The sequence below is a fragment of the Erpetoichthys calabaricus genome, chromosome 13, assembly GCF_900747795.2.
Source record: "Erpetoichthys calabaricus chromosome 13, fErpCal1.3, whole genome shotgun sequence".
Taxonomy (NCBI): Eukaryota; Metazoa; Chordata; class Cladistia; order Polypteriformes; family Polypteridae; genus Erpetoichthys; species Erpetoichthys calabaricus.
The window spans coordinates 105,997,419-106,011,460 of record NC_041406.2 but is presented as its reverse complement, the minus strand read 5'-3'; the positions used below and the strand labels follow the sequence as shown (position 1 = coordinate 106,011,460).

The window sequence follows — 14,042 nt, the reverse complement described above, 5'->3', positions numbered from 1 at the left end:
ACATCGCCAGTTATTTACTTATGAACCTGCCTGTTTCAGCAACAACATTCTGCAGTTTCTGCCTGCCTTGTCTTCTCACTGATGCTGGTTATGAATACAAGTAAAAAGTTGTTTTTCAAAATGCTTCTCCAAATACTCAGCTACCTTTGCTCCTGTGTGGGTGGAAAAAAAAGCAAAACACCATCATAAAGGTAAAAAGCTTTAAATTCCCACACGGCTTCTTATTGGCAACAACATTTTAAGAACAAAATTTGTATTTTTAACTAGCTGTCACATAGCAGTAACATAAAACTCTCAGCAACTTCTTACTCCAAATCATGTCACAAGCATGATATCCGTGCATCACAGTTCAATTAATAAATCTAAATTCAGTATGGAGCCTAGTACACCTGGCATAGAATACTGTTAAAATAATTTGACACTGTGCATTATGTAATTGAAACCAAAGCTTCCATTGTACCTGTCATTCCCAAAATATTAATCCATTTATCCACCTTTGTCCTTGCTTATCCAGTTTGTGGATGTGTTTGTTAGTTAGTTTGTTTCTGACTAATTGTAGCCAGTGTTGGCAGTAGCAGGGCAAGGCATCCATCCTGGATGGATTATCAAAGCTTCTTACTGCCTCTGTATTGTTCAATTTGTATTGCAGTTTTCACAGCAAGCCCCAGTGAAGTGACCCATGCTGATGTCAGATATTCATAGTTCTGTGATAATTTTATGCTGAACAATGCTCCCTGTTAATTCTGAAGCCATAGACTTGTTTCAGAAGAGCTGTGCAAACTCAGCTGTCCAAACGCAGAACTGATAACCTTTCATTGCATTAAAAAGAAAAAGATCAAATTCAGTGTTCTTCTTTGTACCAGCATGCACAGAGGAAATGCAGAAATGGACCCTTCCTGTCTGTATGTTACAACTGCTAATGCATTGTTCTCCTCAACCCCATTAATTGAATATATGGATGTAGTGGCAGACAAGGAGTAGCAGTAAATATTTATAGATCCTTTATAGAAGCCAAAGCCTTAAGGTTCAAATGTCTAGTCAACATGCTCTAAAATCTTTTTATGCATTTCATTCATTTTCAGAATAATACATTACTATAAATTATAATGATGGGCTCATATGAAGGAGTCCCAGTGCCTGGCTTTTTCCACCCCAGGGCAATCAGTTAAATGAACATTTAACCATTATTGCTTTTTTATTGCAAACCATCCATTTGCAGATGAACTCTGCTTATGTTTCTTCAAGCTTGCTTTTGTTTCTCTAGATTGCCTAATTATATCCAGGATTATATGAAGAATGTGCATTTATTTCAGGGCTGCTCTGCTGTAACTGTAATATTGCAAAAAGTGAACCATTTCTACTGTATGGTTATTTTTAGAGCAGTTTTAAAAGATGCTTAAGTGCAAGGAAAATTGAGTCGAACAATTAGTGCATCTTTAAGGTCAAGTGAAAGTCCAGTCTCTAACATCACACCAACAGTAAAAGAGATCAGGTAACTTAAAACCGAATAAAGCCATGTATGCCATGTTAGACCAAGATGACATAAATCTGCAACACTTTAAAAAAAATCCTGGCAGTCCTTTAACCTGTTTTGTTAACTTTCACAAGAAATTTATCTCCCTTATTTAAAAGTCAAAGATTGAAAAGCTGACGTAAAATTCTCTCTGAGATTCTCCCCTTTCAATATGGAAAACTTCAATAACTAAGCTCTTATGGCTCATATTCTAAGGTGTTATGCTTTTACAGACTTTCATTCTTTCTTTCGCTGTTGTACAGATTAAAATATATTGTGTAGTTTAAGAGTTAAAAAATAAATACATGGTGGTGGTACAGCACACTTTCAACCCATACCCTTCCACTTAAACCTGCAATATGCCCACATCTTCTTAAACTAAGTAAGCAGAAGAAGTGTAAAGGGAGGGTCAGGATTGCAAGCCAGTGTCTCCCCTATCCTTATCCTGCGCATCCACTGCAGATGGATTGTGTGGTGACTTAACCTAAGGGTGCCATCTGTGAATTGTATTTTTTTTATTTCAGGGGACTATTGCAACTCCAAACACACACCTTTAGGCTGATTTCTGACTTTAACTATGGCTTGTTTAAGTTGCTGTGTTTGTAAGTGGGACTAGCGGTGAAATAGCAACTCATCCAGTCTTGGTGTTCTTGCCTTGCAGACATCAAATCAGAAAGACTTAAGCATAATATGATCCTTTTCTGGGAAAAATAGCACCAGAAAGTGGATGAATATGGATGCAAATATGACAGATATTATTGATTTTGACAACAAAGAAGCATATATTGTATAATGTCTAGCGAAACAGTAAGACAGCTGGTTCAAGGCAATATGAGACTCAGCCTAGTTTGGGCAGCAGGGAATCATGTTATGCATGGGGCCCTACTGTAATTAATAGACAGACTTAGATAAAGTTACAAGATGGAGTTCTGAATTCCTATATTAGGTCAAGTAATAGATTAGCCTCTGGCCAAGATGGTTTTGTAAGGGGCGCGAAGAGACCTTGAAAGTGCTTACATTGCTGGGCCTTAAATGGACATGCTATCATAAGGGGTTGATTGTAGGAGTTAAAGCATATTGAGTAAGAAAGGGTAGAAAAAGGTAGTCAAGAAGGATGTCTGTTTTATTTGGAAAGTGTATGAGGTGCCCAGCTGGATAGACAGAAAACAATTCTCAAGATAGGAAAGCCAACAGGATAGCCAGAGTTTTGTTTAATCTACTATATTAATCTGATACTTTACACTTCTTTGTTTTCCCTTTTTCTTATTATTACTACTTTGTGGTTGAAACACCTTATGTTGGATTAAGATCTGTGGTCTTTGTGGGTATACTTATGTATGCAGTTCATTTATGAATGCACTCTTAATACAAATCTGACTTCTTAGAAGGCATTAACACCATCCTCTCTCTGTTCTTATTGGCCACATTGATTTAAAGTGTATTAGTGCTAAATGAAAGATTAACTGAAAAGGTCACCACGTTTGGATAATTCATTTGAAATTTAGGCTCCATAACACATTGGGTGGTGAAGGCCAGTGATTCTTGCAAGAAAATAAGTTACGAAAATGTGAACTGTAAATGTTAGTAATTTCCTATTTGCACTCAGCCCTATTATTTCTTGTTTGGTTGAGTCTGATGAAAATTTTTGGCATTCTGTGTATGCTATTGCTGTACAAAACGGTGTGCACTCACAGCTGTCCATATAGATACGCTTTAACATTTGCCTCTCTGTCTGTGCTGAGTGCCTGACCTCTCCTCTGTTTTCTGTCTCCAACAGCAATCACAGTGATGAAGATGATCTTCCTGCTGCTCTGGCTGCCATCACCTCTCAATGTAATACTGGGAAGACCACTTCTCAAACTTCTTTAGATGCACAGATTCAGCCTCCTATATCTGCTAAGGTATTCAATAGGTTATAATAAAATCTGTGTTGCTTTTGAAGATTATTCTTCTTCTTTTTCCTTCGGCTGCTCCCGTTCGGGGTTGCCACAGCGGATCATTATGTACATGTAATTCAAATAATTTCCAACTGTCTTATGTGGTGGATATGTTGGACACTTGCTGGCATCTAGTGGCCATCTTTGAGAAAGCTTTCTCTAGACCAGATACATAACTGTACATCATAAAGAAGGCACATTTCTGATTGTTTTACTTATTCCTGACTCCTTACAAATGTATGTGTAGATAGTGTTATCCAGCTTTTTTGTTCCTTCATATTTTGTTATATGGTGTGCTACTGTTGTGAAATGCAGTTTATGCAAAAAGGCAAAAATAAAATTGAATTGAGCAATTTAAGCCTTCTCGACTTTATTAGATGAGTATAACAGAACATGTTCCATTGCCATTACTGTATGCGTGGCATGGTGACTATCTGTGGGACTTGCATGCCTGTGGAGGGAACAGATGGAAGACTGCCTGTTCAAAAGGAATTCATATTTGTGTAATGTTTGTTCATTGTGGAGGACTAGTGACTTCATGCAAATTTCTTCTTTTATGTGTATCAAACCAGAATTTCAGACATTATTCTCAATGTCACCCAGAAACATCAGATTTAGACAGAGACAACTGTAAGGCCAAAGTGTGTTGAGGATTATATTTCTAATGCAGCAGTTAATGTCTGAAACGATCAGAGATCAGTATATTTTGGAAAATCATTCTCGAGTAGATTATGAATTTTGTAGTTGGATTAATGACGCTTTGGTAGCAAGTGTTTTTATGGAGCCTTTGTTTCAATGCTAAAAATTGTCCTGCTTTATGTATACCCATTGCCTGTGCATAGGTGAAATGAAAAGCTTCCTCATTCAAGGGCATTAATAATGAATCTGCCAAGGAACATTTTAATGTCTAATAAATTGGACCATGCAAAAAGAGAAGCACAGATCCAAGGCCTTCGATATAAATATGCATGATTCACAATACTTTCAAAGCCACCATTTTTCAAGGATAAAAAAAATGTAATTATCCTTTAGCTGTTTCCTCCACATGCTAATTTCTATAGAAAAATACAAGACAGACAACAAAGACAAAAAATGCTACTGCACAAAAGCAAGAAGACTGTATGCAGGATCTAGCTTTAAAGATGTTTGCTTCCATGAATAATGCGCAGTGTCTGCAGTCAGAGCTGTATAGCTTTACCACTGAAACGGCAGCAGATGCGTCTGTCGTCTTTGAGAGGCAGATGAAAAGAATACACTTATAAAGAGGCTGAGGGAGGAGGGGGAATTGGAAGTGTGGTCTGAATGAAAAATTCATTGCACAAATTCATCCAGTCTTTCTCCATTCTTTCAGTGTCTACAGTTTGACATGCAAAATTTATGTGACATTATGTTATTTGTTCCTTTTAAATGCATAGAGATCACTCTGAGAATATACATTTTATTGGAAGACCTCCACTCTCGTACCCCAAATTGCATTGTTTTTCTTAGTATTGTAATAGTACTGCTTCTAGTGCTCAGTAGCTTCTTGTTGCTGCTGTCTGTCAGCATTGATTTGTTTCAAGTGGACGTCTTCAGGATTTTTAAGGTTATTGGTTGTTATAAAAAAAATATTTTATCGAATCATCTTCTAAATACTTTCATGTATCCATTTTCTGAGCCTTCTTTATAGCCAGTCCTGAGTCACAAAAAGCCAAATTCTGTTCTGACAGCAATGGAAAAAGGTAGAAAACTTCTTTGGATATGATCCCAAAATACACAGAAACATAGCCACACATACTTCAGGTTCTGTTAATTTGCCAGTCCTCCTAACAACTGGTCACTAGATAGTGAATGGAAGCAGGAAACTCTCATGTAAATGGAGAGAATGGCATCCCAACTAGGAACTGAATGGAGGTCCAATGACTATGAGGAGCCAACACTGCTGCTTGTATTCTTATGTCTTCCCTTGTTAATGCTATATAAATAGTCTAGGTTGCAGGTTTACTGTTGTGCATCCTCACAAATTGTACAGGTGAGAAAACAAGTCAATCTTATTTGCTACAAGTTTATAAAGTTGATGGCAATATGTTATAATATTTAAAGGGTTTACTTCATTCAAAATCTTTGATGCAGTTCTGTATGATACAAGACAATGCCTCAGTGCAGCATAGACCAACACATATTACTAATAGCTACAACTAATATTGTAGCTTCTCAGTTCACAAGTTGAATCAATATTGAATTTTTACATTTTTCTAGCATGTACATGAACCTCTCAATATGCAAGAAAAACCACTAATCTTTCCTTCTGAAAACCAGAAGAGATTTAGGCTTGGGCGGCACGGTGGCACAGTGGGTAGAGGTGCTGCCTCGCAGTTGGGAGACCTGGGGACCTGGGTTCGCTTCCCGGGTCCTCCCTGCGTGGAGTTTGCATGTTCTCCCCGTGTCTGCGTGGGTTTCCTCCGGGCGCTCCGGTTTCCTCCCACAGTCCAAAGACATGCAGGTTAGGTGGATTGGCGATTCTAAATTGGCCCTAGTGTGTGCTTGGTGTGTGGGTGTGGGTGTGGGTGTGTTTGTGTGTGTCCTGCGGTGGGTTGGCACCCTGCCCGGGATTGGTTCCTGCCTTGTGCCCTGTGTTGGCTGGGATTGGCTCCAGCAGACCCCCGTGACCCTGTGTTTGGATTCAGCGGGTTGGATAATGGATGGATGGATGGATTTAGGCTTACTAATCAGATACCACACATGTTGCAAGTTACACTAAACAGCATTTCACGCACTGTAGACAAATAATATAGGTGACATACTGGGGAAGGGAGACAGCTATAAGCCAGGCAGGGGCACCCTCACAGAGTAGATTTATTCCATCCTGTATCTTTAAGTCACTGGCTGTATTCATTTCAGAAAGACTTACATACTTTCATTATTTTCACTAACAGTTCCTAGACTGTTAACAAGGTTGTTAGGATTGGCATAACTAAAAATCAGCAAACATCATTGAGTTCTAAAACAAATCCTGTTTTCTAAAGGCATGTCAACTGATAAAAAATATAACTTGCTTTAAATAAAACATCCCTTATTACATAAAGCAAGTGGGTGTGTGTTTGCTTTTATTTGGCACATATATTTGTAACATTCTCAAACCCACTTAATCCAAGACCGATAAACAGCATCAACCTCAGAACTAGAGACTAACCCTGCCTGTGACACCAGTCCATCACCTGACCCACCGATGCACTCCTCACATTAGACTAAATTAAGACTCCATCCATCCATCCATCCATCCATTGTCTCCCGCTTATCCGAGGTCGGGTCGCGGGGGCAGCAGCTTGAGCAGAGATGCCCAGACTTCCCTCTCCCCGGCCACTTCTTCTAGCTCTTCCGCGAGAATCCCAAGGCGTTCCCAGGCCAGTCGAGAGACATAGTCCCTCCAACGTGTGCTGAGTCTTCCCCGGGGCCTCCTCCCGGTTAGACATGCCCGGAACACCTCACCAGGGAGGCATCCAGGAGGCATCCTGATCAGATGCCCGAGCCACCTCATCTGACTTCTCTCGATGCGGAGGAGCAGCGGCTCTACTCTGAGCCCTTCCCGGATGACTGAGCTTCTCACCCTATCTTTAAGGGAAAGCCCAGACACCCTGCGGAGGAAACTCATTTCAGCCGCTTGTATTCACGATCTCGTTCTTTTGATCACTACCCATAGTTCATGACCATAGGTGAGGGTAGGAACATAGATCGACTGGTAAATTGAGAGCTTCGCCTTGCAGCTCAGCTCCTTTTTCACCACGACAGACCGATGCAGCGCCCGCATTACTGCGGATGCCGCACCGATCCGCCTGTCGATCTCACGCTCCATTCTTCCCTCACTCGTGAACAAGACCCCGAGATACTTGAACTCCTCCACTTGGGGCAGGATCTCGCTACCAACCCTGAGAGGGCACTCCACCCTTTTCTGGCTGAGGACCATGGTCTTGGATTTGGAGGTGCTGATTCTCATCCCAGCCGCTTCACACTCGGCTGCGAACCGATCCAGAGAGAGCTGAAGATCACGGCCTGATGAAGCAAACATGACAACATCATCTGCAAAAAGCAGTGACCCAATCCTGAGCCCACCAAACCGGACCCCCTCAACGCCCTGGCTGCGCCTAGAAATTCTGTCCATAAAAGTTATGAACAGAATCGGTGACAAAGGGCAGCCCTGGCGGAGTCCAACTCTCACTGGAAACGGGTTCGACTTACTGCGGGCAATGCGGACCAGGCTCTGGCACCAATCGTACAGGGACCGAACAGCCCTTATCAGGGGGGCCGGTACCCCATACTCTCGGAGTACCCCCACAGGATTCCCTGAGGGACACGGTTGAATGCCTTTTCCAAGTCCACAAAACACATGTAGACTGGTTGGGCAAACTCCCATGCACCCTCCAGGACCCTGCTAAGGGTATATAGCTGGTCCACTGTTCCACGACCAGGACGAAAACCACACTGTTCCTCCTGAATCCGAGGCTCGACTATCCGATGGACCCTCCTCTCCAGGACCCCTGAATAGACTTTTCCAGGGAGACTGAGGAGTGTGATCCCTCTGTAGTTGGAACACACCCTCCGATCCCCCTTCTTAAAGAGGGGGACCACCACCCCGGTCTGCCAATCCAGAGGCACTGTCCCTGATGTCCATGCGATTTTGCTGAGGCGTGTCAACCAAGACAGTCCTACAACATCCAGAGCCTTGAGGAACTCCGGGCGTATCTCATCCACCCCCGGGGCCCTGCCACCAAGGAGTTTTTTGACCACCTCGGTGACCTCAGTCCCAGAGATGGGGGAGCCCACCTCTGAGTCCCCAGGCTCTGCTTCCTCATTGGAAGGCATGTTAATGGGATTGAGGAGTTCTTCGAAGTACTCCCTCCACTGACCCACAACGTCCCGAGTCGAGGTCAGCAGCACACCATCCCCACCATATACAGTGTTGACACTGCACTGCTTCCCCTTCCTGAGACGCCGGATGGCGGACCAGAATCTCCTCGAAGCCGTCCGAAAGTCGTTCTCCATGGCCTCCCCAAACTCCTCCTACGCCCGAGTTTTTGCCTCAGCAGCCACCAAAGCCGCATTCCGCTTGGCTTGCCGGTACCTATCAGCTGCCTCCAGAGTCCCACAGGACAAAAGGGTCCTGTAGGACTCCTTCTTCAGCTTGACGGCATCCTTCACCGCCGGTGTCCACCAACGGGTTCGGGGATTGCTGCCACGACAGGCACCGACCACCTTACGGCCACAGCTCCGGTCAGCTGCCTCAACAATAGAGGCACGGAACATGGCCCATTCGGACTTAATGTCCCCCACCTCCCTCGGGATGTGGTCGAAGTTCTGCCGGAGGTGGGAGTTGAAGCTACTTTTGGCAGGGGGCTCTGCCAGACGTTCCCAGCAGACCCTCACAACACGTTTGGGCCTACCACACCTGACTGGCATCCTCCCCCACCATCGAAGCCAACTCACCACCAGGTGGTGATCAGTTGACAGCTCCACCCCTCTCTTCACCCGAGTGTCCAAGACATGTGGCCGCAAGTCCGACGATATGACCACAAAGTCGATCATCGAACTGAGGCCTAGGTTGTCCTGGTGCCAAGTGCACATATGAACACCCCTATGCTTGAACATGGTGTTCGTTATGGACAATCCGTGACGAGCACAGAAGTCCAATAACAAAACACCGCTCGGGTTCAGATCGGGGGGGCCATTCCTCCCAAACACACCCTTCCAGGTCTCACTGTCATTGCCCATGTGAGCATTGAAGTCTCCCAGCAGAACGAGGGAGTCCCCAGAAGGTATGCCCTCTAGCACCCCCTCCAGGGACTCCAAAAAGGGTGGGTACTCTGAACTGCTGTTCGGTGCATACGCACAAACAACAGTTAGGACCCGTCCCCCCACCTGAAGGCGAAGGGAGGCTACCCTCTCGTCCACCGGGGTAAACCCCAATGTACAGGCTCAAAGTCGGGGGGCAATAAGTATACCCACACCCGCTCGGCGCCTCTCACCGGGGGCAACTCCAGAGTGGTACAGAGTCCAGCCCCTCTCAAGGAGATTGGTTCCAGAGTCCAAGCTGTGCGTTGAGGTGAGTCCGACTATATCTAGCCGGAACCTCTCAACTTCGCGCACTAGCTCAGGCTCCTTCCCCTTCAGAGAGGTGACATTCCACGTCCCAAGAGCCAGCTTCTGTAGCCGAGGATCGGACCGCCAAGGTCCCCGCCTTCGGCCACCACCCAACTCACACTGCACCCGACCTCCTTGGCTCCTCCCATAGGTGGTGAGCCCTTGGGAAGGGGGGACCCACGTTGCCTCTTCGGGCTGTGCCCGGCCGAGCCCCATGGGCGCAGGCCCGGCCACTAGGCGCTCGCCATTGAGCCCCACCTCTAGGCCTGGCTCCAGAGTGGGGCCCCGGTGACCCGCGTCCGGGCAAGGGAAAACGCCGTCCAAAATTGTTTTTCATCATAGGAGGTTTTGTTTAACCACTCTTTGTCTCATCCCTCACCTAGGACCAGTTTGCCTTGGGTGGCCCTACCAGGGGCATAAAGCCCCGGACAACAGAGCTCCTAGGATCATTGGGACACGCAAACCCCTCCACCACGATAAGGTGGCGGTTAAAGGAGACTCTCCAGTTTTTTTTTTGTTTTTTTTTTGGAAATTAGATATTTTTATTTACATAACCTCAAGTTGTCAAGAGCACTATGATAAAGCTAGAATAAGCTGTGTCTTCCTGTGACCCTACACTTGGATTAAGAGTATTTAGAAAATTAAGTGGAAGTTAAACGTAAACCTAGAGAATAAAATGGTACATTTTTGAACAAGGATGTTTTATGCATTAACTTAGGAGTATATGAGGAGAACATGCAGAATAAAAAAGGCAACATGATGAGACTAAGAACCTTGAGATGTAGCAGAAGAAGGAAGCAGTGCTTACCACTGAAATACATAACATCCCTATACAATGTATACAGGGTAGGATTCAAAAGTAATGAGGCTCATTTTGTTCTGACGTGAACGTACCTCGCCGCGTGCCCCACTTGCCAGCGACGGCGATGGTGGGTGTTGGCTTCACAACGCAACGGAGCTCCTACTGCTCCGAGCTTTTGGAGCGGTAGGATCGGCCTTGACGGGAACTCCTGTGCGGTAGTGCGTTACACGGTGGAATGGGAAGTTCGTTAGAGCAATGGTACGTGTTGAAGATGAAGACCATGCTCATTGCCTTCTTCGGAGTGATGGAGATCATCCACTACGAGTTTGTCCCGCAAGGACAGACCGTGAATGCTGCTTACTACTTGGAAGTCCTGAAAAGGCTGAAAAGAAGCGTCGCTCGCAAGCGAAGGGACATCAAGGACAGCTGGAAGTTTCACCATGATAATGCACCCAGCCACACCGCCTTCATCGTTAGCGCCTACCTGGCCCGGGTGAACGTTCCAGTGGTCCCCCAGCCTCCCTACAGTCCGGACGTGTCGCCTTCTGACTTCTTCTTGTTTCCGCGCTGAAAGGAAAACGCTTCGACTCGATCGAGGACATCCAAGCAAATGTCAAAGCAGCCCTTGCAGCCATCCCGGAACAGGCCTACGTGGACGCCTTCGAGTCATGGAAAAGCCGCCTACAAAAGTGTATTGATGCAGGAGGTGCCTATTTTGAAGACTATTAATTAGTTGTACTGATTTGCTCAATAAATTTGTCTTTTTGAACAAAGGCTCATTACTTTTGAATCCTACCCTGTATATGTTGTGCACTTTCAAAATATATGAATCATTTATACTTTTTATTAGGCAAATAGTCAAAAATATTAATATAAATATTTTCAAGATATCTGAGTATTAGACATACATAATGAAAACGTGCATTCACTTATAATAATTTTTTTTTTTTTTTTTTTTGCAGAACCTTAATGTGCACAAAGTAAGCAAAGGGTTTAATTTAGTTAGACCAGGCACATCCTTCAACAGCAATGACAGTCACCAATTTTGTCTCAGTCTGTTTCACATCAGGACATTGAATGAACACTACTGTAACAGTGAGATCTTGATTGTGTCTTGTTGTTCAAAACCATGTAATTTTTTTTCTCTTAATCAATTGTTTTAATAGATTTCGCTAGCTTATTTAATGTGACTCTGAATTCAGGATTCTTTTAGTGATGGTCAGCTGTCCGTGAGCTGTAAAACAACTCCAAATTTGACGCTATTACTATCATGCTTCTCATTAGGTATCAAGTTGTTATTGGCTTAAGGTAGTGTTAGGGTTTCACAAAATCTGTCTTTCTTTGTTATGGTAAAGAAGATTAGTCTTAAATTTGGATGCCATGGAATACTTTTTTCAAAAATCTACAGGAACATGTAGTGCTGGGTGATGAAACGATTTCGTTTTTTGATCGGTGAAAAAATGACGATAATGATGATAAACGTAGGCAATAAAAATAGATAACATTTGTTTTTCCCATAATACGTTTTAAAATACAATGTTTTGCGACGGACAATACCTGTGGGCTATCACGCGGTAGGTAGATTTGGCAAAACGCCAGTACAACAGCCAATCACGATGCACTTTGCAAATTTGCTACTCCCCACGAAGAAGCAATGTTGTAAACATTAGCAACGTGGTCTGATGGTTGGGAAATTGCCGTGCAACAAGGACCCCCCCAGTAAATGAAACTAAGGAGGAAAGTCTGTTAATTGTTCAAAAAGATCAATGAAAGGGTACATGTCATCAAAAGTTTGGAAATGGTCCGACTACCTCAAATCAGACCAAGCACAAATAAAGCCTTCATGCAAGACATAATTCCGACAGGTCCCAGTAAAGACTAATACAACAAACCAATTCCACCATCTTAAAAATACCATCCAGTCGAATATGCTGAATATCAAAAAGAAGTGATGTGGCTAGCAAGCCTGCGAGCAGCAGTGCTGATCCTAAACAGCAACCATTTGTGTCATCATTTGCTGCTATGACCCCACATAGTACAAAATCAAAAAGGCATCAGGGTATCACAAACACGGTCACCTGCTTCTTGGCAAAGGACATAATGCCAGGAAGGAGTGTTGTCGAAAAAGAAGGTTTCAGGACACTTGTGAAGTAATCAACCCAAGGTTTAAACTCTCTAACTGAAAAACATTTTTCTTAGATGACGCTTCAGTAGCCTTATGATGAATGTCGGGCGAAGTTAAAGGCTGCGTTTAAAGATGTGATATGCTTTGCCACTGCGACAGGCTTATGGTAGAATCTAACATCAGAGCCTTAAGTAAATCTTACTATTCACTACATTGACACGGAACGAGTTTTACAGAACAAATTGCTGCAAACTGCATATTTTACCACAGATCACAGGGCAGAAACTATGATAATGGTGCTACAGGACGCCCTTTCATCCTGGGGTCTTAGAGAGGACCACCTGGTGTGTATTTCTACGGACAACGGAGCGAGCACTCTCGAGGCGTGTTTGCTGAAAAAAATACACTCGCCTTTAGTGCTTCTGATATACATAGCACATAGCAATCCGTAAGTGAAAGCAATTAGTTTAGTTAGTTAATTTACCGCTGTGAATATGCATTGTATATGTTGCTTTGGGGCGGCACAGTGGCGCAGTGGGTAGCGCTGCTGCCTCGCAATTGGGAGATCTGGGGACCTGGGTTCGCTTCCCGGGTCCTCCCTGCGTGGAGTTTGCATGTTCTCCCCGTGTCTGCGTGGGTTTCCTCTGGGCGCTCCGGTTTCCTCCCACAGTCCAAAGACATGCAGGTTAGGTGGATTGGCGATTCTAAATTGTCCCTAGTGTGTGTGCTTGGTGTGTGGGTGTGTTTGTGTGTGTCCTGCGGTGGGTTGGCACCCTGCCCAGGATTGGTTCCTGCCTTGTGCCCTGTGTTGGCTGGGATTGGCTCCAGCAGACCCCCGTGACCCTGTGTTCGGATTCAGCGGGTTGGAAAATGGATGGATGGATGTTGCTTTGGTTAAATTTTCAATACTATAATTGCAATATACTACAACTGAGTTACTGCTACAGCTAGACTAATTATTAATTAATAATACATGAATTATTCTTATCTGCTTATTAATATTTATTTTAACTTGTTTATTCAGAGTGTATTAGTACAGTATAGATACTTTTTAAAATTGGACGATGTGAAATGTGACTTTTAACAATGTGAAACTATATTGTGATACAGTAATTATCAAAATTGTTTGATACAGAAAAAAAATATTATGATAATATTTTTGCCCATATCGCCCAGCTGTAGGAACATGTAAGCAATCTTTTACAACAACTTGTTAAAACATTTCACACTGTGCCAAGTAAGGTTTTGGAAATATTTAGATGTCCTCATGAAACTTCTCCGAACTTCCTGTATAAGTTTTCTTGTTGCATTCAAGGATAAGTCTGAGAGATTTCCACATCTGGGTAGTGCCCAAGTATTCTGTTTGAAAACTGAATTCATACACCTCTTCCAGCTTGTAATACTCCACATTAGGTGGTCTGAGGTGTCTTTTAGATCATAGCAGGATGTAGCACACTAAGACAATCGCCTACATGTTGTCTTGGTAACTGACTTTTTATTTAACTTGGCACCCATTCATGCTTATCTTATTGTCCTGGCCTAATGAACATT

At 43.6% G+C, this 14,042-nt stretch overlaps 1 protein-coding gene across 1 annotated transcript in view; it reads left to right on the top strand.

Annotated features, from left to right (window-relative positions):
- The window catches only part of epb41l4b (erythrocyte membrane protein band 4.1 like 4B), a 547,093-nt gene that overhangs the window by 507,207 nt on the left and 25,844 nt on the right, over positions 1-14,042 (top strand). Inside the window, exon 21 of the mRNA XM_051936130.1 lies at positions 3,291-3,414. Coding sequence (XP_051792090.1) covers positions 3,291-3,414 — 124 coding nt within the window. The remainder of the gene's footprint in view (positions 1-3,290; positions 3,415-14,042) is intronic.